Source organism: Podarcis liolepis (assembly GCF_965112155.1).
Source record: "Podarcis liolepis genome assembly, chromosome: 13".
Lineage (NCBI taxonomy): Eukaryota > Metazoa > Chordata > Lepidosauria > Squamata > Lacertidae > Podarcis > Podarcis liolepis.
This window is the reverse complement of record NC_139573.1, coordinates 5666237-5693473: the sequence shown is the minus strand read 5'-3', so window position 1 is coordinate 5693473 and position 27237 is coordinate 5666237. Positions and strand designations below refer to the sequence as shown.

At 47.2% G+C, this 27237-nt stretch overlaps 6 protein-coding genes across 11 annotated transcripts in view; 2 read left to right on the top strand and 4 right to left on the bottom strand.

Moving 5' to 3' along the window:
* Nucleotides 1–12022: 12022 nt before the first annotated feature.
* On the bottom strand, nucleotides 12023–15991 carry LOC310691538 (histone H4). The gene is made up of 2 exons (XM_083471400.1): nucleotides 15926–15991; nucleotides 12023–13206 (listed from the first exon to the last, which is right to left on the bottom strand). The coding sequence occupies exon 2, from the start codon at nucleotides 13186–13188 to the stop codon at nucleotides 12877–12879; it is 312 nt and encodes a 103-aa protein (XP_083327526.1). The 5' UTR covers nucleotides 13189–13206; nucleotides 15926–15991; the 3' UTR covers nucleotides 12023–12876.
* Nucleotides 14421–14765, top strand: LOC310691536 (histone H2A-like; the record flags this gene model as incomplete). The annotated part of the gene is made up of 1 exon (XM_083471398.1): nucleotides 14421–14765. The coding sequence occupies one exon, from the start codon at nucleotides 14421–14423 to the stop codon at nucleotides 14763–14765; it is 345 nt and encodes a 114-aa protein (XP_083327524.1).
* Nucleotides 15503–15814, bottom strand: LOC310691537 (histone H4; the record flags this gene model as incomplete). Its single annotated transcript, XM_083471399.1, has 1 exon — nucleotides 15503–15814. One exon carries the CDS (start codon nucleotides 15812–15814, stop codon nucleotides 15503–15505), a length of 312 nt encoding a protein of 103 aa, XP_083327525.1.
* A 222-nt stretch (nucleotides 15992–16213) lies between the features above and the next one.
* On the top strand, nucleotides 16214–18861 carry LOC310691535 (histone H3.2). Its single transcript, XM_083471397.1, has one exon. It carries the CDS (start codon nucleotides 16216–16218, stop codon nucleotides 16624–16626), a length of 411 nt encoding a protein of 136 aa, XP_083327523.1. The 5' UTR covers nucleotides 16214–16215; the 3' UTR covers nucleotides 16627–18861.
* LOC310691534 (histone H1.2-like) lies at nucleotides 17250–18022 on the bottom strand (the record flags this gene model as incomplete). Its single annotated transcript, XM_083471396.1, has 1 exon — nucleotides 17250–18022. The coding sequence occupies one exon, from the start codon at nucleotides 18020–18022 to the stop codon at nucleotides 17357–17359; it is 666 nt and encodes a 221-aa protein (XP_083327522.1). The 3' UTR covers nucleotides 17250–17356.
* Nucleotides 18862–23188: 4327 nt separating the features above from the next.
* Nucleotides 23189–27237, bottom strand: part of PER1 (period circadian regulator 1) — a 35896-nt gene continuing 31847 nt past the window's right edge. For all 6 annotated transcript variants that reach the window (XM_083472092.1, XM_083472095.1, XM_083472096.1 and 3 more), the window contains one exon: nucleotides 23189–26970. In XM_083472092.1, coding sequence (XP_083328218.1) covers nucleotides 26716–26970 — 255 coding nt within the window. In that variant the 3' untranslated portion in view covers nucleotides 23189–26715. The remainder of the gene's footprint in view (nucleotides 26971–27237) is intronic.

Here is a 27237-nt window from a genome sequence, read left to right as displayed (position 1 = left end):
CTTCTAAAAGTTTGGTAGTTATTTTTCTCTTTGACATCTGGTGGGAGGGAGTTCCACAGGGCGGGTGCCACCACCGAGAAGGCCCTCTGCCTAGTTCCCTGTAATTTCACTTCTCGCAGTGAGGGAACCACCAGAAGGCCCTCGGTGCTGGACCTCAGTGTCCGGGCAGAATGATGGAGGTGGAGACGCTCCTTCAGGTATACTGGACCGAGGCCGATTTGAACGATTGGTATCAATAATTGCATTATAAATTGGCGTTGTTATCATGAGGCTATTACTGGATTTTAATTGAAAACTAATAAAAAATATTATCTAAAAGAAAGAAGACAAAGGGATGAACCTTCACAATGGGAGGATGTTCCAAAGAATCGGAGGGGCAGAATCCCGCTGGAAAGGTAGAAAGGCGGTGAGGAGCAGTGGTTAGAGCATTGGTTTCCCAAATTTTGTGGGGGTTTCCTAGAGGGTGCTAAGAGGCAAGTGGGTGGTGGTGGTGTGTGTGTGTGTGTGCGTGTGTGTGTGTGCGCTAGAGGGGCACTTGGTTTTTAGACTTTGGAAAGCTGGTATTTTTTAAAATCAAGTTCACCAGTTTGTCGAATGGGTTCAACTTAATGGTTTCAACTGAATTTTGAATAAAATGTGCAGTCAGTTGCTATTCTTTTTTTTAAATTTTACTGTGCTATTATCTTCCTTAGTGGGTTGTGCAAATTTGAATCGTGCTTCTAATGGGGTCGGGTCAGGGGGATGAGTTTATGGAGCTGGTAAAAGGGGTGGGCTAGGCTGAAAAGGTTTGGAAACTGCTGGTTTAAGAGTGTGGGGGGGGGGCAATAGTCCCTTGCCTGAAATCGAAAGTGGAATTTTACAGTTGCAATCAGAAGAATTGAGAACAAAGAGAGAGCCGTCTCCAGGGTAACTTCAAGCCGTAAGCCACACAGGGATCAGGAATAACTAATATGGGCATAATATTTGATAAAGAATTAAAGGAATAAATTAAAACCTCACACAGGAAGAAGAAAGGAAAACTTCGCTTGCGAATTTGCAAATTATTATATGCGTTAACGCGAAGTGAAGTTAATTACTGTAGCTGCGGTATAAGGGATTTTATCAAGAGTGGATTGTATTTAGTTTGAGCAAAAGTCTGGAGGCAGAACTGAAGGGAATCGGGCCTTGGAAGTACAGCACGTGGGAGGCCAAACAAAATTTATAATTGCCTATGCAATTGATTTGTATTTGAATTGGTATTGCTGTTTGGTGTTAATAGAATATGGCGCGTATTGCATTTTTGTAACTGAAAATTAATAAGAATTATTCAACCACAAAAAAGAAAGTTTGGGGCAAAGCCTGGCAGAGACCAAGGTTGAAATCCCCTCCCCGAGTCAGTTGTTTTTTTATTTGTTTGTTTTATTTATTTCGTAACAGATATACACTGCTTGGTTGTATGATTGTGAAAAAACAAACAAACCTAAGAGGCTTACAAAATAATAAAAATAATAAAATGGGGGCGGGGTTTATAATACGTTAAAGCATACCAAAAAGCCAGAAAGATCCCACAGAAAGATCCCTCAGGGGCTCCCAGCCCTAACATACTGCACAGAAATGGAGAGAAGGGAGGGGAAGTATGTACACTGAGGGGGGGGGAAAGTATTTGATCCCCTGCTAAATTTGCCCCGTTTGCCCTCTGACAAAGAAATGACCAGTCCATAATTTTCATAGTAGGTTTACTGTAGCCTTGAGAGACGGAATAACAACAGGAAAACCCCCGGAAACCACCTTGACGATCGAATCCTAGGGACCCCGAGGGTCATCCAGCCCACCCCATGGAATGCCGGAATCTTTTGCCCAATGTCGGGCTGGAACCCACAACCCTGAGATTATATAATAATAATAATAATAATAATTTATTATTTGTACCCCGCCCATCTGGCTGGGTTTCCCCAGCCACTCTGGGCGGCTTCCAACAAAGATGAAAAACACACTAAGATGTCACACATTAAAAACTTCCCTGAACAGGGCTGCCTTCAGATGTCTTCTGAATGTCAGGTAGTTGTTTATCGCTTTGACATCTGATGAGAGGGCGTTCCAGAGGGAGGGCGCCACCACCGAGAAGGCCCTCTGCCTGGTTCCCTGTAACTTGGCCTCTCGCAGTGAGGGAACCGCCAGAAGGCCCCACGGAGCTGGACCTCAGCGTCTGGGCAGAACGATGGGGGTGGAGACGCTCCTTCAGGTATACTGGGCCTTTGAGGCCATTTAGGGCTTTCAAGGTCAGCACCAACACTTTGAATTGTGCTCGGAAACGTACTGGGAGCCAATGTAGGTCTTTCAAGATTAAGAGTCTCATGATCTACTGACTGAGCTATTCCGCAAGAGCTTTGATTTCCTTGGCAGAGAAAGTGGCCTAGAAATGCAATTAAATAGATATATAACCTTAAGAGGTGGAGCCTCCCTGAACCTCGTGCTCTCCAGAGATTTTTGGACCTGGGCTGCAGTCAGAAACATTTGGGGAGGGCAGGAGGTTGGGGCAGCAGGCTGCCTCGGGGCATAGAAAGCTTTTCCGCACTAAAGTCCTGATTCCAGTGGGCACCGTATTTTTCGCTCTATAAGACGCACCAGACCACAAGACACACCTAGTTTTTGGAGGAGGAAAACATGAAAAAAAATAATTCTGAATCTCAGAAGCCAGAACAGCAAGAGGGATCGCTGCGCAGTGAAAGCAGCGATCCCTCTTGCTGTTCTGGCTTCTGGGATAGCTGCGCAGCCTGCATTCACTCCATAAGACGCACACACATTCCCCCTTACTTTTTAGGAGGGAAAAAGTGAGTCATAGAGCAAAAAATACGGTATTTTTTTTCTCCCCTGCTCCCCACCCGCACCTATCAACGGGGACGGGGGCCGCAAAAGTGGGATCTGCCCATAGAAAAGGCAGGAGGGAGCCAGGATTTTAGCATAATTATGGCTTGGAAGCACCAGCGCCCTTATACCCAAGCACAAAAAGGTGTTGGCAAACAAAAATGCGGGCAGCATTAAGACAAATTCAGCCGTGTAAATAAGTTTTGACGGATGCAGCAATGAAATACAGAATGGTATAGTTTTTGTATAGTTTTACTTTCTTGGGCTCCCTGGTCACTGCAGATGGTGACAGCAGTCACGAAATTAAAAGACACCTGCTTCTTGGGAGGAAAGCAATGACAAACCTAGACAGCATCTTAAAAAGCAGAGACATCACCTTGCCAACAAAGGTCCGTATAGTTAAAGCTATGGTTTTCCCAGTCGTGATGTATGGAAGCAGTGGCGTAGCGTGGGTTCTTAGCACCCGGGGCAAGGCAAGTAATTTGCGCCCCCTAACCCGTGGATTGTAGCACTCGAGTCTCTTCCGCCCCCCCCAGATGTTGCGCTAGGTGCGGCAGGCCCCCCCTGCACCCCCCACGCTACGCCACTGCTCCCACCACTAGTCTTCAGGACAGCCATCCGAAGGCTGGCGCGGGGAGAAGGTCTCTCCGCCCCACCGCCAGGCTTCGGAGCAGCCTTCCGAAGCCTGGCGGCGGGTGGAGGTCTCTCCGCCCCACCGCCAGGCTTCGGAGGAGCCTTCCGAAGGCTGGCGGTGGGGCGGAGAGACCTCCTCCCGCCGCCAGGCTTCGGAGCATCCTTCCCCGCTGTCCCGGAGATTTCCCTATGGACTTTTGTCTTGCGAAGGGCCGGCCAAACGCGCCCCCCTCAATGTTGCGCCCGGTGCGGCCGGCACCCCTGGCACCCCCCACGCTACGCCACTGTATGGTAGTGAGAGCTGGACCATAAAGAAGGCTGATCACCGAAAAATGGATGCTTTTGAATTCTGGTGGTCCAGGAATCAGCGTGCTTTTACATAAGTAGAATGAGTCCTTGTATTTAAAATGCATCTCTGGGTTATTTGTGGGGCATAGGAATTCGTTCATTATAATTTTTTCAAAATACAGTCCGGCCCCCCACAAGGTTTTAGGGACAGTGGACCGGCCCCCTGCTGAAAAAGTTTGCTGACCCCTGCTTTAAGGAATTTGAGTCACTGGACAAAACTCTAGCTGCTTTGGCTAACTTCGGAGATGGCCTGCAGAAACGAAAATGAAAACAGCTACAGAGAGTCTAACAGGAACTCAAACGGAATTGGCTGGAGGTGACGGGACTCAAAAAGAGTTTAAAAACCCATGTCTGAGATCAGACAGGCAGAAACCGTAGGGTGAATTGAATACCTACCCCTTCAGCCTTCGCTGACCTTAATATTATACTGGCCATTGTGATGATTTTATTCAAGGTTGGATTTAGGTTTGCTGAGGCCCTAAGCTACTGAAGGTAATGGGGCCTTTTATCTTTCCAGCTGTCCTTTGTCAACAACAATTTGTCGCTGCTTTTTGTGTTGAATATATGCTATGTGGTAATTTATGGACCTAACAAGTATCTAAAGCCATTTGCACATAACAAAATACTTATTTTATCAAAGTAATTGTCAAACTGAAACACAATGAAGAAGAAGTATATTAACAGTGAAATAAATATTAAGCTCTAACTTAAAATGATTTTTTTATTCCTAACAAACTTAATCATGCAAACACATTGGCATTTGGCAATAACAAAAGTTCCTTTAGAAACACATTTTACAAAGATTTATAATCTAGTCTCTAGAAACTTGCTATAACATGAAATAATAATAGCAAACCAGTGATGTTTTAGGGAGCAGGCTAGCAAGCGGGGCCCATGACTTACATCACAGGAGCGTACACAACACAAAACACTGTTGCTGAATGTCAGTTTTATTTTATTTATTTTTTTATCTTAGATTTTGGAAATGTACATCCAGGGGTTTTTTTCCCTTTAATTTTTGGGGGGTCCCCAAGAGAGTGGGGCCCTGAGCCATAGCTTATTTAGTTTATACGTAAATCCAGCATTGGGTAAAACTCAGGGGAAAAGAGATGCGAGGCAATGGCCGAGAGCAAAATGCCCATATTGACAGCGGGATGCTATGGATTTTGGCGACACAGAGATCCTGGGGGGGGGGGGGGGCATGATAACTGAGGAGGAAGAGAGCATCCCCTCCCCAAGAAAGAAGGACCGGGCTGGGCGGAAAAACAACAACAGGGGAAGAAGCTTTTTGCCAGCACCTTGGATTGAGAAAGAGTTTAATACAGCAAACTTTTTCAGCAGGGGCCGGTCCACTGTCCCTCAGACCTTGTGGGGGGCCGGACTGTATTTTTTTTTGGGGGTGAACGAATTCCTATGCCCCACAAATAACCCAGAGATGCATTTTAAATAAAAGGACACATTCTGCTCATGTAAAAACACCAGGCAGGCCCCGCAAATAACCCAGAGATGCATTTTAAATAAAAGCACACATTCTACTCATGTAAAAACACGCTGATTCCTGGACCATCCGCAGGCAGGATTTAGAAGGCAGTTAGGCCAGATCCGGCCTTAGTTTGCCAACCCATGGCTTAATACCTTTCCTTTCTTGGGGGTTTGCTGGGCTGGAGACATGGGGGCCTTTTCAGCAACAATGGGGATAGGGAGTCCAAGATACGGGGTGGGGGGGGGGCGAAATCAGCATGCAAGTCCCTGGGCAGAGAAGGGAATTTCTTGGACATCTAAAGTAAGCTAAGCTAAGGTAGAGCTTGAAAATTCACCGCCAAAGAACAAAGACTTGCAAAACCTGCCTTCCCTGGCTGCGGATGAGCGCTGAAAGTTTTTAGTGCCAGCCAGGAAGAGTTTATGTCTACAGAACAGCTTCTAAGAAATCCATCTTATTTGAGCTAGACTTATATTTTGGGGAGACTCCAAACCACCGGAATGTGGTGAGTCATTGTGAACAGGAGAGACGGTTGGTTCCCTTTGGGTCAGGTCCTTCGGATTTCTTCTGGGAGAGGAGTCACCAAGATTTACGCATCAATATATCAAGTCCCAGTAGCCCACTTGATTGCCGAAGGAAGAGACACAGAATCATCAACACATATCAGAATAAAATAAGACCGTAGCTACATCTGACAGCAAACATTCATCTTTTTTTGACATTATGGGAAGAGACCCAAGACAAGCTACAGACCCAAACTTTCGAGACCCAAGCAATATTCAACCTCAGCAACTTTTCAATTTTCTGACTTAGATTTAATGCCACGCAAAGGGAGTCTGCCTTTCATTCCGGCTCCGAAACATCGCTCCTTTCGCACCATAGCAACCCGAATAGCAAAATCAGGAAAACTAGATTGAAAATTTGATTTACCTGAAAAGGCAGGTCTCGGGTGGAAATCCGCTCTTAATCCCTCTTCCAGCAACCCATCAATGAGGGGGCTTACAGGATCAACTCACCCAAGGAGACGCGGCAACTGTACAATGATAAGCCACGCCTGTTTGCCTTAACTTGAACCTCTGAGGGAAATTTGACCTTGCAGAAGCTGAAAAATAGGGAGGATGTTCTCAACAAGCCATCAGATAAAGGGGAACTGCTTAGTTCTCAGGGAGAGGAAGGGATGGGTTCAGGAAGCATCTAGACAACAAGGCCAGGTGGCCTGCAGTGTATTCCTTGCGAAAATATCCCCAGCTGTACAGTTTATAAAGACGTAGCGTGTTTAATGGGCGAAGCATTTGTCCAGGGGCGTATCTCAAAACCCAAATCTGAAGGGCTCTTTTTCGTAAAAACTGACACGGAAGAGAGAATTCTCTGGTTTTAGTTACTTAGAGTCAACTTGGAAGGGACCCCCCAAGATCATCCAGTCCCCACCTTCTGCAATGAAGGAATCTCGGCAAAAGATGGCCAGCACCAATAAGGTTCATTTTGTTGTTGTTTAGTTGTTTAGTCGTGTCCGACTCTTTGTAACCCCCTGGACCAGAGCACGCCAGACAATCCTGTCTTCCACTGCCTGCCGCAATTTGGTCAAACTCATGTTAGGTAAAGGTAAAAGTAAAGGGGCCCCTGACCATTAGGTCCAGTTGTGGCCGACTCTGGGGTTGCGGCGCTCATCTCGCTTTACTGGCCGAGGGAGCCGACGTACAGCTTCCGGGTCATGTGGCCAGCATGACTAAGCCGCTTCTGGCGAACCAGAGCAGCGCACGGAAACGCCGTTTACCTTCCCGCCAGAGTGGTACCTATTTATCTACTTGCACTTTGACGTGCTTTCGAAGTGCTAGGTTGGCAGGAGCAGGGACCGAGCAATGGGAGCTCGCCCCGTCGTGAGGATTCGAACCGCCAACCTTCTGATCGGCAAGTCCTAAACTCTGTGGTTTAACCCACAGCGCCACAACTTGGATTACTGACATGTTAAAAGGTCTGCCTTGGATTCGTATCGAGATCATTCTATCATATTTGAGATTACATCCCAGTACAGCTTTCGCCACTCTTTTGTTGACTATGAGGGCTACTCCATTTCTTCTATGGGATTCTTGCCCACAGTAGTAGATATGATGGTCATCCGAACTGAATTCGCCCATTCCCGTCCATTTTAGTTCACTGATGCCCAGGATGTCAATATTTATTCTTGCCATCTCATTTTTGACCACATCCAACTTACCAAGGTTCATGGTTCTTACATTCCAGGTTCCTATGCAATATTTTTCTTTACAGCATCAGACTTTCCTTTCGCTTCCAGGCATATCCGCAACTGAGCGTCCTTTCGACATTGGCCCAGCCGCTTCATCAGCTCTGAATCTACTTGTACTCGTCCTCTGCTCTTTTCAGTAGCATGTTGGACGCCTTCCGACCTGAGGGGCTCATCTTCCAGCGTCATAACTTTTATATGCCTGTTGTCTTTGTCCATGGAGTTTTCTTGGCAGGGATACTGGAGTGGCTTGCCGGTTCCTGCTCCAGGTGGATCACGTTTGGTCAAAACTCTCCACTATGACCTGTCCATCTTGGGTAGCCCTGCACGGCATGGCTCATAACTTCTCTGAGTTAATCAAGCCCCTTCGCCACAAAAAGACAGTGATCTATGAAAGAGTCAACTAATATCCGGCTTTTAACTTAAAAGCCAACATTCTGTGCGATGACGGAGGATATTTTAACCAAAATGAAAGCATTACACACGCCAGCTTCATTTGTGCTTTAGCTGAACTAGCACTAAAGAAATGAGCAAACTCAGTTTCAGGAAAGATTGTTATTGCAAATTTCTGATAAAGTCACAGGCTGCAGATTTGCATTTAACTTAGACTATCTTTATATAGGTAAATTTGAATGAACATTCCTATTGAATGGAAAAGAAATTGCATGGGGTGGTATATTGCTACAGAATAAATGTCTGGACGATCTATTTATTATATGCCTGGGGACTGAGGACAGACTCCCAAGAATTAGGAAGATTTGTTAACAATGTACATCCCAGTAATAAATTTGTTCTGATGTATCACAAACAACAGGTTCATGTTCTGTGTATGTTGTTGTTGTTTAGTCGTTTAGTCGTGTCTGACTCTTCGTGACCCCCTGGACCAGAGCACGCCAGGCACTCCTGTCTTCCACTGCCTCCCACAGTTTGGTCAAACTCATGCTGGTAGCTTCGAGAACACTGTCCCACCATCTCATCCTCTGTCATCCCCTTCTCCTTGTGCCCTCCATCTTTCCCAACATCAGGGTCTTTTCCAGGGAGTCTTCTCTTCTCCTGAGGTGGCCAAAGTCTTGGAGCCTCAGCTTCAGGATCTGTCCTTCCAGTGAGCACTCAGGGCTGATTTCCTTCAGAATGGAGAAGTTTGATCTTCTTGTAGTCCAGGGGACTCTCAAGAGTTCTGTGTATATAATATTTTTTTTTTTTTTAAGGAATCTGAAGGCTGCTCCCTACAGAAAACTTGCTGATGTGTCGTTATTGTTGTTTTGGTACAATATGACAGTTATCATGCTGGGTATTTAAGAAGAAACTATACATGCAAACAAACGCTCAGAAATGGTGTTAACAGTCTGTGTCACCAACCCACTGGTGTGTGCAAGCACTCATGAGCATTCATACACACGCCACTAAGAAGTTTTTTATACTTTACTGGAGTTAAGACATGCACTTTTTATGAATATGTGTGTTTAGCCTTAACCTTTGTCCACAATAAGTTCTCACATCAAAGGAATAAAGAAAGATGGGCTTCTTGTATGAAACAAAAGTAACAGGGGGAAAATCACAGAAGCAAAATCCCAATTATCAGACAGCAAAATCATACAAAGCAAGCAGACAGCAACCCACTCAATATGTACACATCTTGATCTAAGGCATGGGTAGGCAAACTAAGGCCCGGGGGCTGGATCTGGCCCAATCGCCTTCTCAACCCGGCCCGCAGACGGTCCAGGAATCAGTGTGTTTTTCCATGAGTAGAATGTGTCCTTTTATTGAAAATGCATCTCTACGTTATTTGTGGGGCATAGGAATTCGTTCATTTTTCCCCCCAAAATATATTCCGGCCCCCCACAAGGTCTGAGGGACAGTGGACGGGCCCCCTGCTGGAAAAGTTTGCTGACTCCTGATCTAAGAAGTAAAAGAAATACCTGGCCATTTTCAAACTGGGAGCTTGGCCATTTTGCCACAAAAACCCACACTAAACAGCAAGGCGGAAATGGAAAAGGAAGAATATACCTTTCCTTGAGAGAGCTAGAGAAGTTCTGTTGAGGCATCTGCCTGCTGGGAATCTGGGTTTTCTAAATAAATATTTAGCTAATGCCTCCTAATAGGGAAAGGAGGGACTTTGAAACAAGCAAGTCTCAAGAGAATTTCTCACTTTGCCCATCCTAGTGAGGAAATGCACTAAAATCTGGCCACCCTGAGAGTGTTCTCAATGTTTTGGGCCACCACAGCCATAAGATTTTGTGTAAATAGACTTATTACAAAGCTAATTGAATCTTCTTGCTCTTGTCTTTTTAAATTTTACATTGTTGCTTAATTAGTCGGGGATTATTTCTCCCTCTTTTAGTTTGAGACATGTAGGTAATCATAATATATTTGGCTGAGCACTTATCGAAGGAGTCTGGTGCTTTTTGCCTTTGCTTTCAATTTAAAAAGAAGGAATGTCAGACGTTTACAGTGGGAGGGAGACAGTAAATATTCTAGGTGCTGTTGGAACAGCTCCTTGGAAAAATATTCTCCTGGCTTCACTGCAGTCTCTAGCGGCCTCTAGAGGCCAAAAGCAAACCTACCTTCTCAGCTAATGTAGCAAAATCTGGATTTTCTTGTGTCTCTTAACTGTGCATATCTGTTTTAAACTTAAGGTAGACGACATTGTTGGGCTGTTGCAGTCGCTTCTGTTTCAGCCAAACCTTCCACAATATTTTGCGGTGGGAGTGGGGGTGTTGTGGCTAAAACACAGGGAGGCTACAACAGCTGCTACTTTTCCTGAACAAGGGACAGACTTCTTTCGAATTACACCTAATTTAAATACAGGATTCATGCAACGCCTGCAGCTCAGACAGGGGTGGAAGGAAGAAGAAGTCCCGACAATAACAGTTTGGCATAACAAGCTACAAGAATTTGCTGAAATGGTGCAGTTGACAAATAGCCTGAGAAGCAATTCGAAACAAAAAATTATGGAAAAATGGGATAGATATGAGATATATGTTCAAAAATACAGTAAAGGTTCGCTATCTATGCTAGCATTCGATTGACGTTGGAGAGAGACTGAGTTGAGAAATATGACCAAGAGTACATATTGGCATAGGAATGTATTAGATAAAATGGAAAGAAATATACAATAATAAGAGTACATTCATTTGTTAAAAAAGGAATATACAATGGGATAGACAGGAAGTCCAAAGTGTTGGTACATACAGTGGTACCTCGGGTTACATACGCTTCAGGTTACAGACTCCACTAACCCAGAAATAGTGCTTCAGGTTAAGAACTTTGCTTCAGGATGAGAACAGAAATTGTGCTCCAGTGGCGTGGCAGCAGCAGGAGGCCCCATTAGCTAGAGTGGTGCTTCAGGTTAAGAACAGTTTCAGGTTAAGTACGGACCTCCGGAACGAATTAAGTACTTAACCTGAGGTACCACTGTATATGATTTTGAAATAGATTTTTGTCCTTGTTTCTTTTCTTTAGGTATATAAAGGTAAAGGTGAAGGTACCCCTGACCATCAGGTCCAGTTGTGACCGACTCTGGGGTTGCGCGCTCATCTCGCTCTATAGGCCGGGAACTGGCGCTTGTCCACAGACAGCTTCTGGGTCATGTGGCCAGCAGGACTAAGCTGCTTCTGGTGAACCAGAGCAGCACATGGAAACGCCGTTTACCTTCCCGCTGGAGTGGTACCTATTTATCTACTTGTACTTTGACGTGCTTTCGAACTGCTAGGTTGGCAGGAGCAGGGACCGAGCAACGGGAGCTCACCCCGTCGTGGGGATTCGAACCACGAACCTTCTGATCAGCAAGTCCTTGGCTCTGTGGTTTAACCCTTAATGACATTTGAGGGAGAGGAGTCCTGATGCAGTTGGCCTGTCGCTGCAGAGCCATTCAAGTGAGCTCTGCTCCTCCGTTTCCCCAGTGCTGGAATGGCAGCCTTCATTATTCCGTTTCCAGGAGCTAAGCTAGCCGTTTCACAGAATCACAGAATTGTAGATTTGGAAGAAATAATAATAATAATAATAATAATAATAATAATAATAATAATAATAATAATAATTTATTATTTATACCCCGCCAATCTGGCTGGGTTTCCCCGGCTGCTCTGGGCGGCTTCCAACAGAATATTAAAATTCAATAATCTATTAAACATTAAAACTTCCCTAAACAGGGCTGCCTTCAGATGTCTTCTAAAAGTCTGGTAGTTGTTTTTCTCTTTGACATCTGGAACCCCCGAGGGTCATCTAGTCTGACCCCCTGCAATGCTGGAATCTCAGCTAGATCATTCATGACATATGGTCATCCAACCTCTGCTTAAAAACCTCCATAGAGGTTTTTTTAGGGGGAACCTTATTGGTTATTTCCGGAATCAGCATTCTGATTGGCTAGGGCGATAAAGCCACGTCTTCATTGGCGAGCGAGTTCCATTCTCATCCAATCAGCGCCGGCTCTCGGAAGCTAAAGGAGAGTACAGTATATAGAAAGCAAGGTTTTCCTTTGAGCAGCGAAACCCCCCCCCGCCCCTCCGCAGGCTCTTTTATGAATCACCAATTTCCCGAAGGAGTTTGCTGCGCTTCCAAGGCTGCCTTTAAGAAATGCACGTTCTTGCACCCGAAACGTGTAGTAAGGCAAGGGGTTTCTTTTCACCAGCAACGTTGCGGAGTAAAGCTCTGGAAACAGGAGCTGGCTGCCGCAGTGCAGCTTTGGAGCGGGGTGGGGTGTTAATAGCAGAGGAAGATAAACCCCGGGCAATAAATTGCATGGAGATTGCTCACCCCAAAAAGCTGATCCCGGAATAGTGGAGCCGGCAGTTACGTAGGTCGGAAAGTGTAGAAATCACCTGTTTCCCCATCCTTCAACCCTAGCAACACTTTGTATCTTTTAGACACGCTATAGGCTTCTAAGGTTTGGGGAAAGATACTGAAAGTTGTTAATATCAACATGAAGGCAACGAAGTCAGTCTTGTAGTCTCGGTATTTTTGCTGCCCTCCTAGCCCGTTTTTGGGTTAGTGCTCTCTCAGATCACCATTTTTCTACGTTTCCAACGTCTACCGATCAGTATTGCTGCTATTAATGACAATTATCCTTCATTGCCTCCACTGCATATACCAAAATGAGTTTTTTACACGACTTCCCAGCATTGATTTAAATCGCCTCACTGGGCAAGTCTGGCACAATCCCACGCATTTACTGCGCTTTCCAAAGTGGTTCATATAAAATTCCGATAACCAAGGTTACCTAAGCAAAAAACGCTTTTAGCAACCCAAACTGTCAGCTCTTTTCATGAAAAGGTGGGTGGCCCTTAAAAGGGCCTTTGAGCTCGTTTGTAATATAGTTTTGGTATCCCGATTAGCCACCGAAGCCGTACAGAGTGCGGCCCTGGCGCTTCAGAGCGTACACGACATCCATGGCGGTCACAGTCTTCCTCTTGGCATGCTCGGTGTAAGTCACGGCATCTCGGATGACATTCTCCAGAAAGACCTTCAGGACGCCGCGGGTCTCCTCGTAGATCAAGCCCGAGATACGCTTGACTCCGCCACGGCGAGCCAGGCGGCGGATTGCAGGCTTCGTGATGCCCTGGATGTTGTCACGAAGCACCTTGCGATGCCTCTTGGCGCCTCCCTTGCCCAAACCTTTCCCGCCTTTTCCACGACCAGACATGGTAACAAAGACAACACTCTGCGCTCTTCAAGAAAGAAGTAAGCGAAAAGTAGCGCAGCTGCTTCTTTTATACAGCAATATCCGACCAGAGGGAAGACTGTGAGCCTTTGACTGAGCCACGCCCTCTTTCCAAACTCCATAACGCTATAGGCTATACTTTCACCAATCAGCTTCTGGTCATTTTAAAATCTCCAATCAAAAGCGAACTATCTCCTCAAACAGATATGTGCCTTTGATTTGGGGAGGATAGTGCAGCCAGGAGAGTTATAGACACGTTTCATAATTTACAAAATTATGATTCTGTCCGGTGATACTAAGTACTGGTACAGTACTGTAATCTGGAAATGGTGCAGAACAGAATGGAAAAACAAAATAGTAGCGTAGAGGCGGGGAAAAGAGTAAAACAGAACCTGAAAACTCTTATCCTAACATTTGCAAAATTGTGAGGAGCAGGAAATAGAAAAGCATACTGTAAATTTCAGAGGTTTATGTCGCATTATAATTATAAAATTGTAGAGTTGGAAGGGACCCCAATGGTCATCTAATCCATCTAGCGTCTTTCATTGCATGGTTCTTGTAAACCACTCCCTTAGCCCACAATTAAATGAGGATAACGATCAGCCTGAGTCTATACATTTAAAAAATAATAATATGGCATTGGGTGCTGCCTCGATGAAGGACGTTCTGGTCTCCTTTTACGCTACTAGCTTTCGCTTCCGTGGCAGAAGTACAAGAACACATGCCTTTCGCAATACATTATTTACACGCGTGCAGAGACAAAAGAGAATGTAGTTTGCTTGTTTGACTTTAATTTTATATTGTGCTCTGAATGTAAGTACTGGTCATAGTTTGTCACGTTAAGAAAAAACACCAATCAAAGGTATTCCTTTTCGTTTTTTAACACGATCTAATATGGTCACCATCGTTTATTTCTCAGACGAAAGAGCAATGACGTAACACCCCTTTTTTTTTAAAGCAGAACATGCAAATATAAGCTAGCCCCATGTGACATTTCTATTGGCTCGCGCAAGCAATACGTAATTTAAATGTAACTTTCTGGTTGGTTGCAAGAAGACAAATTCTCATTGGGTGCCAAGCACGTACTATGTCTCTTCCATCCAATCAGATTTGACAGAAAGAATCCACCGGGAGTAAATAAATAGGCGGCTTGCAAAATTGTGTTTCTCATTCTGCTCTTCGTCGTTGTAGTTCCTGGTGGATTTAGCTGTACGATGTCTGACCGTGGAAAGCAGAGCGGCAAAGCCAAGGGCAAGGCGAAGTCTCGCTCGTCCAGGGCGGGCTTGCAGTTCCCTGTGGGTCGAGTGCACCGCCTGCTTCGCAAAGGGCACTACGCGAAGCGCGTGGGAGCCGGAGCCCCTGTCTACACGGCGGCGGTGCTGGAGTACCTGACCGCCGAGATCCTGGAGCTGGCCGGCAACGCGGCGCGGGACAACATGAAGGCGCGCATCATCCCTCGGCACCTGCAGCTGGCCATCCGCAACGACCAGGAGCTGAACAAGCTGCTGGCCAAAGGCACCGTCCCCCAGGGCGGCGTCCTGCCCAAGATCACAAAGTGAAGGCCCAGTAAAAATCAGACCGCGGCGTCTGGACTTCACAAAGGCTCTTTTCAGAGCCGTCCACTCTGTCATAAGAGAGCTGGGTTTATAATGCTGAAAGTTTCAGACTGGATTTCTGAGAACGCTATATTGTGAATTTATAAGCACTGCACTCGCTGCTGCTATCTTAAAAGCCTGCACGCCCCCCAAACAATTCTGGCTAAGCCCATGCGCTCGGTATGCCTTTCTTTCTGTTCCCATAATTCATTCTACTGAGGATCTCAAGGTTGGCGTCTCCACCCCTCGCCCAAATAACACATGTACGTGCCTATGTTTAAATACAGACGCTTTTTTAAGGCAGTGGTTCTCAAAGGGTGTTACTAGTATGGCAAGAGGATGGGAACGTAGCGGGAAGATCGGAGAAACGAACCTTTAAACATTTCAGCATAGGATAAAGGTAAAGGTACCCCTGCCCGAACGGGCCAGTCTTGACAGACTCGACAGCATAGGATAGTATACTACAAATAATATTTCTGGAATATGTAGACGTCCTACCAAAGTACTTCTTGTTATACAAATAGTAAATATTCTGCAACTGCGGCCCAGATTACTGGTAGTTTCAAAAACCACTGTCTAAAGTTTTGGATTAAGTATACCCATGAAAAAAGAAAATAAGCGAAAGTATATCTCTTTTCATGAAAAGGTGGGCGGCCCTTAAAAGGGCCTTTGACTTTAAGATGCAGCCTTGATATTTAGAATTAGCCACCAAAGCCGTACAGAGTACGACCCTGGCGCTTCAGAGCGTACACAACATCCATGGCGGTCACAGTCTTCCTCTTTGCATGCTCGGTGTAAGTCACAGCGTCGCGGATGACATTTTCCAGAAAGACCTTCAAGACGCCACGGGTCTCCTCGTAGATCAAGCCCGAGATACGCTTGACTCCGCCACGGCGAGCCAGGCGGCGGATTGCAGGCTTCGTGATGCCCTGGATGTTGTCACGAAGCACCTTGCGATGCCTCTTGGCGCCTCCCTTGCCCAAACCTTTCCCGCCTTTTCCACGACCAGACATACTTGCCGAGCAAACTTCAAACAACGACAGAAAAAACAAAATGCAGCGTAAGGGAAGGCTCCCTCTCCTTATATAGTGAAAAATCCGACCAGAATGAAAACCTAGGCATACTTTTGTGCGTTGCAGAACTCTGTCTCAATTTCGTCCAATCAAATGCACTCCTTTTGCAGCTGCTCAATGAGAGTCCTGGCGGGGAAAAAAAACCAGGCTGTGGCCCCGCCCCACTTAGTCCTCTTGCGTGATCTTGTCTAGCCAATTGCTGTTCAGCCCAGGAAATTCAAACTTTCCAACTGACAATGCTCAGTCTTCAGCCAATCAAGACTGCGAGAGCGGTCTATAAATAACCAGCAACCGGGCTTTTTTGTCTCATTTGCTGAAGACAGTCCTTTGCTCTGTTTGTCATGGCTCGTACTAAGCAGACCGCTCGCAAGTCCACCGGCGGGAAGGCGCCTCGGAAGCAGCTGGCGACCAAAGCCGCCCGGAAGAGCGCCCCGGCCACCGGGGGCGTGAAGAAGCCTCACCGCTACCGCCCTGGGACTGTCGCCCTGCGAGAGATCCGTCGCTACCAGAAGTCGACGGAGCTGCTGATTCGCAAGCTGCCCTTCCAGCGTCTGGTGCGAGAGATCGCGCAGGATTTCAAGACTGACCTGCGCTTCCAGAGCTCTGCGGTGATGGCCCTTCAGGAGGCGAGCGAGGCTTACCTGGTGGGTCTTTTCGAAGATACCAACCTGTGCGCCATCCACGCCAAGCGGGTCACCATCATGCCCAAAGACATCCAGCTGGCTCGCCGTATCCGCGGAGAAAGGGCTTAAGATACTCTTTGTCAAAGTAGGGGCCTCCTACGTTCAAAAACCCAAAGGCTCTTTTAAGAGCCACCACATAATCTAAAAAAGCTGTTAATTACTGCAATATTATGTTCAATTGCCAGTTAGGTATTGTTCATTAAGCACCAGTTGCTGGGAATGTTTAAGTGGACACGGCGGCGTGGTACTTATGTGCAGTTTACAGGCGTCTCACATGGATCTTGCCCCTTCGATTTGTATCCTTCAGCGACTTCCCCGTTTTAGCAGGCCCTGGGGTAGCTAGCATTCAATAAGGGAAAGCAAATCCATTTTTACCCTCCCGTCTAAAAACAGTATCATGGAAGCAACCACTTGCTTTCTCCCCGCCCACCCCATTGCCACGTGTCTTCCTCCCCCCCCCCCCGTAAAACAAAGTTGCAGGGCACGGATAAAAAAGCCGGCGGGGGAAAATGAGCAACAGGATACCCGATTAAAAGCCTAGAATTGCAGCAATAACCTTACTACTAGCACAATTGCTCAGCGGGGTCTGGTATGGTTTCGAATTAGGAGGGGAGGGACTGTGCAAGGGATTGGACCCACTACGATTCTACCAACTGCGGCACTTGCATCACATGATCGAAACACCTCACATGGCAAAGGAAATTCAGCACTTTCTTTGAATTTGTGGGTGGCTCTTAAAAGAGCCTTTGGGGTTAACGAGGAGCGCTGCTGCCTCTCGCGCAAGCCGAGCGGGTCCTTCCTACTTCTTTTTCGGCGCCGCCTTCTTGGGCTTGGCGACTTTCGCCTTGGGGGTCTTGGGCTTCGCTTTGGGCTTGGCTGCCTTCGCCTTGGCGGGGCTCTTGGCGGCCTTCTTGCTTTTGGCCGCCGCCGCCTTGGGCTTCTTGGGGCTCTTGGCGGCCTTCCTGGCGCCTGCCGCGGGCTTCTTGGCCGGCTTCTTGACGGCCTTCTTGGTGGCGGCTGCCTTCTTCACCTTCTTGGCGGCGCTGGCGGGCTTCTTGGCCGCGGGCTTTTTACTTTTCGCGGCGGCCGCCGCCGGCTTCTTCTTGGGCGCCTTGTCCTTGTTGTCCGCTTGCTTCTTGTTGAGCTTGAAGGAGCCCGAGGCGCCCGTGCCCTTGGTCTGCAGCAGGATCCCCCGGGTCACCAGGCTCTTCAGGCCCAGCTTGATGCGGCTGTTGTTCCGCTCCACGTCGTAGCCGGCGGCCGCCAGCGACTTCTTCAGCGCGGCCAGGGAGACGCCGCCGCGCTCCTTGGACGCCGTCACCGCCTGGGTCAGCAGCTCCGTCACGCTGGGGCCCGAGGCCTTGCGGGACTTCGGGGCGGCGGCCGCCGCCTTCTTGGCCTTCTTCGCGGGAGCCTTGACAGCCGGCAGCGCGGCGACGGGCGCGGCGGGAACCTCTTCAGTCATCCTGATCCGAAACTATACCGCCCCCCGAGCACACCGTCGAGTCACCAAAGCAGAAGCTGAATGGACGCGGCGGCGGCGCTGCCTCGTATTTATAGGGGAGGAGCTGCGCGCTGATTGGTGCGTTCCGAGCACGGCTCTTTGACAGCCAGACCTGGGCTCCTGGTCCGGGCAACTTTTGTGTTTCTTAACCCGCACAAAAGAGTCGATTACTCCGAGTCCCGTCCGCGGATCCCTCCCGTTCCAGGCTGGATCGATGGAGAGGATGCGGGCTTTCGATCACCTGGTTTTCACGCTCCGGGGTGGCAGGGCTCCTCCGGAAAAGAGCCGGGAACTCAGCCTCTGCTTGCTCTCCCGGCCTGAAAATTTGCAAACTTTTGCTTTTCGACGAAAATAGCAAATGCTGCTTTTAAGAAGCGGGCGCGGGAGGTCCGGCATAAGGTAGCCCGGGGGGTCTGCACCCGGGCGGTGAAGAAAGGAAGGCTTTTCGGCCGGGAACTTCGCGGCAACTGCTTCTTTCATCGAGTCAAGTAACACATCTGACAACGAGCTTCGGGTTAAATTGCTATAAGGCATGATTGCAATGCCAGCCCCAGAAAATGAGCGACAGAGTGATGGGAAGGAATTGGGATTATTCGAAGAGGGCCGGTTTGGACGGATGAGTAAAAAAAAAAATGCACTTGGGTTTTTAAAAAATGGGGCTTTATTTAACACCTTTCTGAAAGTCATCCGCATTTGACTCTCCTAGGCAAAGAGATCGGGGGATGTCAGCCTATGGAGCTTATCATTTCTGTCTTCAAGTTAATTTCAGCAAATAAATCTAGATGTCGCCGAAAGTTCAACACGGGGGTCTCTTTTGGGGAATAGGCGAGGGGTAGAGTACCATTGGGAGTTGGTTGTAGTTAAGCTCTGCTTGTGTGTTTACCAGTAATGCAACTCTCTATTGGCTATACAAAGCAGAGTCTTCTAGCAACTTGAAAACTTAACCGATTTGTGCTGTGACATAATTCTTAGCAGATCTGTTCACGCAAATATTGTAATCGGGCCATGGAGTGCAAGTAGTGCCTGTGTGTGATACTTCTGTGCCAAGTTCAGAAATGTGCAAGTTCAGAGCAGCTGCGGCAGCCCAGGACTGCAGTAACTTACCAAGTAACTGAAAGAACAGATTAGCTTCACGCAACCGATGAAGAAGACTCTGCGGCAGGTGCCACAATGAATCTATCAGTTGTTGAAGGTGGCACAGGAATGGATGCATTTGTGTGTTTGCTGTCACAGGAAGTACACACAAAAATCCCTGTGGAATATGTTGCCTAACTGGCGTGTGTGGAAAAGCCACCACTCATGAGTGTATACTCAGTAGTGAATCTTAATCAGAATTGGGACTTCCAAGTAAATCTGTGTAAGATTTCCTTCTCAGTCAGTTTTGTTTGCGTAAAAACACACCAAAAAAACAAAGATCATAGCAAAAAAAGGGGGGGGGACCCGGTTAGGATTTCACAAACAAACTCCAGATTCATAATACATACAAATGAATTTTGGGGTTTTCTTGTTTTTAAAAGATTTTAACAGGATGCCTCTAGAGTCTATTCAGAGTGGTGGACTTAGCAAGGTCACTTGATCTCTTTTTCCCCCAGCAAAGAAAGCTGTCTTACAGATCATGTATTTTATCAGTATTTTATCTGCTAGCAAATCAATAATCCTGACAGGATCTGTTATTCCAGAGAGATTTCTAAGTAGTAGTATCATAAATAAATCTCTTTTAGGGTCCTTATTTAACGGGCAGTATAAGAAGAATGCCCATTATAATCCACAGAGTTTTGCCTGCGTACATTGTTGATTTATTTGATCTTCCTAATCTACCTTCTACAGGGTTTGGGAACTGGGTTTAGTAAATTACCTTCTCAGAGGAGCAAAGGTAAGTTAATCAAAATACACCTGGGACTCTAGGATGCTTTTTATTAACACAATATTGTGATGGAACAGAAGTCTGCCGGATGATTCACCTATTCTTCTCTTAGTGCCTCTCAAATAGATCCTCTGATTTCTTGGTAGCCTCAAATTCTTCAGCAACAAAAGGTTGTTGTTATTATTATTATTATTTCTAGTGAACGTTCACAGGCATGAAGGCAAACCACTCCATATCGCAACTGTGTCCAAACTGGTTGTCTGGCAACTCTTCTTAAAATAGCTGTTATGTGAAACATTTTGGACCTGATTAAATGTAGCCTCACTTCAGCACATAGCATAGTGCTTGATGCCGTGGTAAAATGTTGGGTCAGAAAGGATTCAGGATTATTCCCAAATCTTCAAATATCTATGCTTCAGAGACATACATTTTGCCAGCATGATGTTTCTTTTTTTATTCATCAGACCAGGACCATGGATGATGGGCAGTTTCAAATCTCAGCCTTGAAGTTCCCTGCATGACCTTAGGCCAGGGGTCAGCAAACGTTTTTAGCAGGGGGCCGGTCCACTGTCCCTCAGAGCTTGTGGGGGGCCGGACTACATTTTTTTGGGGGGGGGGAATGAACGAATTCCTATGCCCCACAAATAACCCAGAGATGCATTTTAAATAAAAGGACACATTGTACTCATGTGAAAACACGCTGATTCCCAGACTGTCTGCAGGCCAGATTTAGAAGGCGATTGGGCCAGATCTGACCCCCGGGCCTTAGTTTGCCTACCCATGCCTTAGGCCAATCACTCTCTGGTCCACTTTACAGGGCTGGTGTAAGGAGGATAAAGGGGGGTGGGGAGAATGATGGACGAGAGATCATTTATGCTACACTGGGATGGTTTAAAAGGTAGTAAAAAAGGAATAATATAGGGCATTTTAAGTTGGAACTTCCAAAGTCCCTTCCTTGCCCCAGACAAGTTTTAAGATCAGATGTGTTGATCTTGAAGCTGTTGTGGAACAATATACTAAGAAATCAATCGAAAACTTTTCGCTTGTTCTACGGCAAAGCCATCCATGGCAACACAGGCGGCATGTGGTGTAGTGGTTAAGAGCGGTAGTCACGTAATCTGGGTAACCGGGTTCGCGTCTCCGCTCCTCCACATGCAGCTGCTGGGTGACCTTGGGCCAGTCACACTTCTCTGAAGTCTCTCAGCCCCACTCACCTCACAGAGTGTTTGTTGTGGGGGAGGAAGGGAAAGGAGATTGTTAGCCGCTTTGAGACTCCTGAAGGGGAGTGAAAGGCGGGATATCAAATCCAAACTCTTCTTCTTCTTCTCTTCATTAAGGACTCGACAGGCGCACCTTCAGCTTCAAGGTGTGGGGTTCCCTTTGCGCATGAAGTCCCAGGTTGTTTCTTCAGTCTATGACTCTGAGCCACATGTGTGAGAAAAGCATGCAGTTAATACTATCGGCATATATCAGTTTTGTTATCTTCAAGAGAAGATGGGAGGGCAGGAATGAAAGCCCTTTTTGATTATGTGATTCATGTGGAGACAGAAAAGGCACTCCTACCCTACCTCCTCCAGCTCTTCAGATTTTGTTAGTCAGTTCCCAAATGCATGCACATGCACACACATACACCTCTTACTCCGGAGCTTTCCAAGCTGTGTGTCGCGACACGTTAGTGCATGGGTAGGCAAACTAAGGCCCGGGGCCCGGATCCGACCCAATCGCCTTCTTAATCCGGACCGCAGATGGTCCAGGAATCAGCGTGTTTTTCCATGAGTAGAATATGTCCTTTTATTTAAAATGCATCTCTGCGTTATTTGTGGGGCATAGGAATTTGTTCATTTCCCCCAAAAAAATATAGGTCGGCCCCCCCACAAGGTCTGTGGGACAGTGGACCGCCCCCCTGCTGGAAAGGTTTGCTGACCCCTGTGTTAGTGTGTCGGCTGCAGTGTGTAGATGTGTCAGAAGAACGCTCTCTGCGTTCCTTCAGGGGCTGGAAAGGAGTTACGGTTTTGAATTCTGGTGCTGGAGGAGACTCTTGAGAGTCCCGTGGACTACAAGAAGATCAAACCTCTCCATTCTGAAGGAAATCAGCCCTGAGTGCTCACTGGAAGGACAGATCCTGAAGCTGAGGCTCCAAGACTTTGGCCCCCTCATGAGAAGAGAAAACTACCTGGAAAAGACCCTGATGTTGGGAAAGATGGAGGGCACAAGGAGAAGGGGACGACAGAGGACGAGATGGTGGGACAGTGTTCACGAAGCGGACCAGCATGAGTTTGACCAAACTGCGGGAGGCAGTGGAAGATAGGAGTGCCTGGCGTGCTCTGGTCCAGGGGGCCACGAAGAGTCGGACACGACTAAACGACTAAACAACCACCACAACCTCCGGATTGCTAGTAAAACTGAATTACTGTGTTGCGAAATGATGCACGTCTGAAAAGTGTGTCACCAGCATGAAAAGTTTGGAAAGCTCTGCCCTACTCTTTCAGCAGCCTTTACCAAACAGTTTTGGACTACAAGTCCCATCAGCGCCAGCCAGTGGGACCATATGATGGGATGGGAGCTGTAGTCCAACACATCAGGAGGATTAGACAAATTCCTGGAGGCACAAGGGCTATTGATGGCTGCTAGTCAAAATGGCTATGCTGTGCCTTCTATGTTTCTGAATACCAGTTGCTGGAAACTACAGGACAGGAGAGGGCTCTTGGGGTCAAATCCTGCTTGCAGGTTTCCTGTAGGCATCTGGTTGGGTGCTGGACTAGCTGGGCCACTGGCCTGATCCAGTAGGCTCTTCTCACCTTCTTCAGGAAAGGAACAGGTTGGTTTCTGCTCTACGGCAAAACAATAGTTTGAGACCACCTAGGAGCTGGTCTCATGTCTAAGTTGGATACTGACAGAGCATGTGCAAGTGTATTGCAAAGGAAGACCCTGTTCACTAGGCCAAAAGCAGAGCTCAGGTCGATTGATAAGCACAGTTCTCTTGTCCTTTGCAAACCTTGATGCTGGTCTGCCCAGTTTTACAAATTATTGCACAAAAACGCCAGATGTTAAATCCTAAAGGCTGATTTGGTAATAAAAGGCTGGGGGGCAAATTAAGAAAAAGAAGAACAGGAATAAAATTATTTATACCTTGCCCATCTGGCACTCCTTGTGAGTAAATAAGCTTAACACAGGGAGATACAATCCATCCACCCACTCAGTCTACACCACCACTCAGTTATGCAAACATTCTCTTCTCCAAAACATGCCTGGGACACTCTGCGTGAAAAAACAAAAGTGCTTTATTTGGGTACAGACTGAGATTCACAGATATTGCACCACAAACCAATGGTAGAGATACGCCGTTGTTCTTTGGGGGTCGCAGTAGGGGACAGAGGAGCTGATACTTTTATGTCCCCGTCCCCACCCATGTCACAGCTTTGTGCAAAATGCCCTTCCCCTTGATAATGTACAGTTCATAGTGTTCAAAGCCAGAATCTCCCTGGGGTAGAATTCTCCCAGTTCTCCAGAGAGTAGGAAATATTAATAAGGAGGTCCCATTCCAAAAGAGAAAGCTTTAAAAACAATATTCTCTTAGCAGCATGCCCCAATATACCCCTTCCTCACAAAAGGTGGTAAATATTAAAGCTTACGAGTCCCCAGATTTAGGAGGGTTTTCCATTGACCATGCAACAAAGAAACGCATTGAGCAAAAGAGGTTTCTTCTCTGGGCAGTCGTGGGGGAAATAGTTAATTCTAAGCAAGGAAAGTTGGAGACTTTGAGGCTCCGGCCTTTTGGCTTGGTCAGAGGGAGATTTGCAGAAGGGAAAATCAGATACGAGCAGTGAATAAGTGTTCGTCATTCAAGTAAATGTCTGCAACCTCGAAAAAGCGATGTGATTAAAATACTTCCATAATCGGTGCACTTACAACCAGTTCTGTATTTTGAAGAGCTTTAAAGGGAGAAGTTCACATCTCAAGGGATGAAATGTCCAAAGGCCAATGTGGTTGGAGTCACAGGACCACTCCCAGCCCTTTGCAAGGCACTAACTGATATCCGCCTGGTCTTACAAAGTTATTCACACTGAAGAGATTTTGTGGAAAGCAAAAGGACACGTTCTGCTAACCTCTGAAAGCTCAGCAACACCAGAAAATGTTAGTTTTCTACAGTAGCCACTTTTGGTTGTGTGTGTTGCATTTACAGACATTGGCTTTCTGGAAACGCAATTTTCTCTTGCAGTAAGAAAAGGCTGTCTTTGCCTTCTGCAAAATGGCTCATAGCATTCACCCATCATGAACCACACAAATTGCTTTCGGGAGTCCAAAGATGCTCAGAACCAGGAGGATTTTACGACCAAAGAGATATTGCAAGCGGATTCAGGCAAGCTGTTCTGACTCGGGGTCACACGTGACTCGTAAAGGGTTACCCCCGTCTCTGGAAATCCAGCACACAGGTCACCTCCAGAGATTCACACAGCCCAGAAGCTGCAAAGCCAACGCTTGTTGGGCAAATGGCAGAAAGGGGTGATGTGGTTTGCTCTTCAAAGCCAACAAAGGAGAATTATTGCTGGTCCCTTTGGGGCAAAGATAATCACTTTTCCAGTTCCACCCTGAGTGGTCCTAAAACACACAGTAACATTCATTAAGGTCGAGGTGGGAGAGAGAATAATTGTCTTTTTAGAGGATTTCTGAAAGGACTGCTGGTGTGGAATACTTGCTGGTACAATAGCTTAGTTTACAGCACACGTCTACTGAGAAATAAACCCCAATGAGCTCAGGAGGATTAAATCCTACATATGTAAATAGAGGATTGCAACTTAAAAGTCACTCTGGCTACCCTAACAAGAATCCAATTGCCGTATTTTTCCGTCTACAAGATGCCCCAATGTATAAGACACCCCCTATTTTTAGGGACTCCGATTTAAGAAAATGGGGGGAGATGTATCGTATAAGACACCCCCAAATTTTCGACATTATTTTTTAGGGGGGAAACCTAGTCTTATACATGGAAAAATACGGTAAGTTTCCTGGACTGGGGCATGGGAAGGGGGTGCGGTTGAAGACAAGAGATTCTCTTTTCATGTAACTAGCAGCAATTAAAATCAAATGACGATTCCCACCCATTTGTGGGATTGTCAAGGAGAGGCACAGCCCAACACTCTTGCTGGGGTCGCCGTTAAGGCTGGCTTGGCTTGCTACCCTCCAATTAATAAAAAGGGTAGGATGTTTTTGTCACCAGGCACTAAGTTTGGGGCGAGACCCTTCCTCTCTTTGGAAACCTGGAAACCTTAGCAAGGCTTTGCCATATGCACAATTCATTCTAAGTCATTGGCTGGTTCAAAAAGGCAGACAAGGAAACTGAAAATTGCTTCATTCTTTTTTTTTGCTTCAGACATGGATGTGGGCAAAGAGCAGCAGCATGGAATCGTGTGCCAAAGGTGGAACTTCTCTGCTCTGTTAAGGGCTCTCGCCCTGCCTCTGAAACGCAACACGGCCGCTGAAGCACATTAGGAGCTGAAAACAAGAAAATGAATGGGAGGGAGGGGAGAATCAAGTGTTGTCCCGCGCTCCAAAAAACCCCCACAAAAACCCCAAAAGAGGCCGGTTTTCCATCCAGAGGCACAACCCAAAATGGCTTGCTAGTTCAGTTCAATTTCCTCACCTGTCCATGGGACAGTCCACAGAAAATCCCTGGACTTTTCCTGTTTTACTCTGGAAACAGGAGCAGGATATATAAATAGTTCAATAAATAGGATGTGGAGAAGGAAGGGGAGGCAGGAAGGGGACTCTCTGCACAAGTAGATCCAGGCTGTCTTTGGAAACACAAGAAGGAAGGGGTGTGCTCTTTATGTAGCTGAAATAACACGTCCCCCTCACTCACTCACAGGCCGCTGGGTGGCAAGGCTGCCAAAGATCAGGCGAAAAGAGGGGGTGGGGGTATATGTGTAGCACAACGCTCTTTGGCCAATTTATTTCTTCCAGTTGACAAAACCGAGCTGTGCGAATGTGGGAGATGACCTTGGCAAAGAGGCACCAGCAGGAGAGGAGCATTGGCAGTTCGGCGGTGGCAGTAGGAAGATGGTGGTGACATTTTAGGGCCCTCTCTCCTGCTTCCACCCTGGGCTCTCGCTTAGGGGAGCTCTTGAAGGGTATTCAGAAGAAACTTTCCCTTTCTGGCCAGATCCCAACAAGGAGGCAACTGAATGTGGGCACAGGGTGTGCGTCAACGATAATTCTCCGCAGGCCACCAACCTCTTTCTCTTTCCTTTTCTCGTTTTTTTTTATTATTATCATTGGTACTGCACGAAGGCCCATTCAAGAGCACAGCAGCAGATCAGTAAAAAAAGAAACACTGAACAACACCAACAGACAATTCTGCAAAAATAAATACATAAAAACCCGGTCCCTCCCAGGCCCAACGTTGTGGGCTGTCTGTCTGTGTCCAAATCCTTAGTAAGGCAGCAAGGATTGGGGGCGGCTGGTCCGGCGGATAAAGGTCCAGAGGAATGTCTCATATCCCTGGAAGCAGGCCAGGCCAGGCGGCGCTTCCACACCTGAAGCGGCTGGTGCCTGGGCTCACAGTCCTGCAGCGTCTTCTCCTGTGGGCCAGGCAGCCGTCCCACGGTCCCGGAAACACCCACAATGTGAGCTTCCTCTCCCTGTTGCCAGGGAGGTGGGGCTGCAGCGGCAGATCCTACAGGGACCTGCGGCCAGCGCCTGCCTCTGAGCCCTGCTGCCCAGCAGCACCCTGCTCAGGGCAAGTAGGAGCGGCTCCCGATTTGGGGGAGAAAGGAGTCTGCGGCTTGCCAGCTTAGCCTGTGTCCTGCACCACTTCCACGGCTGGAGTTGGCGGCTGTTGTTGTTGCTGCTGCTGCTGTCCTCTCTCTGCCCCAGCCTCCTCTTCGTCCATGGCCATTTCGGGGGGCAAGGAGGGCAGGCACATCTGTCCTGCGCTGCTGCCCTCCTCCATGGGCTCCAACATGCCGTTCAAGTCCATGTCTTGAATCTCGACGTCGTAGAGAGGGGCCACTTTGGAGGAAGGGTTGCTCCCGCAGTCCATGCAAGCCTGGGGTTCAAAGGGAGGGAAAAGAAAGACAGTGAGCAGCTGGCCCACACTCGATGATCTGGGAGAGCCCCTCATCTCACACGCAAAGTCTAGAGACTTGTTCTCACTGCCCAGCAGACATTCCCTTAAGGGTTGCCGAGGCTGTCAACCGCTATGGACACAATTATGAGGAATCTAGGCTGCTGTAGGAACAGAACCACTCCATCTCATCATTAGATGCACACACAAAGTTTGAGAACTCTCCTGCCGTCAGAAAAGCACCCATGC

Bases quoted from the DNA above. Each gene is read 5' to 3' on its own strand.
- LOC310691538 (XM_083471400.1), bottom strand. From the start codon at position 13,188: ATGTCTGGTCGTGGAAAAGGCGGGAAAGGTTTGGGCAAGGGAGGCGCC.
- LOC310691535 (XM_083471397.1), top strand. From the start codon at position 16,216: ATGGCTCGTACTAAGCAGACCGCTCGCAAGTCCACCGGCGGGAAGGCG.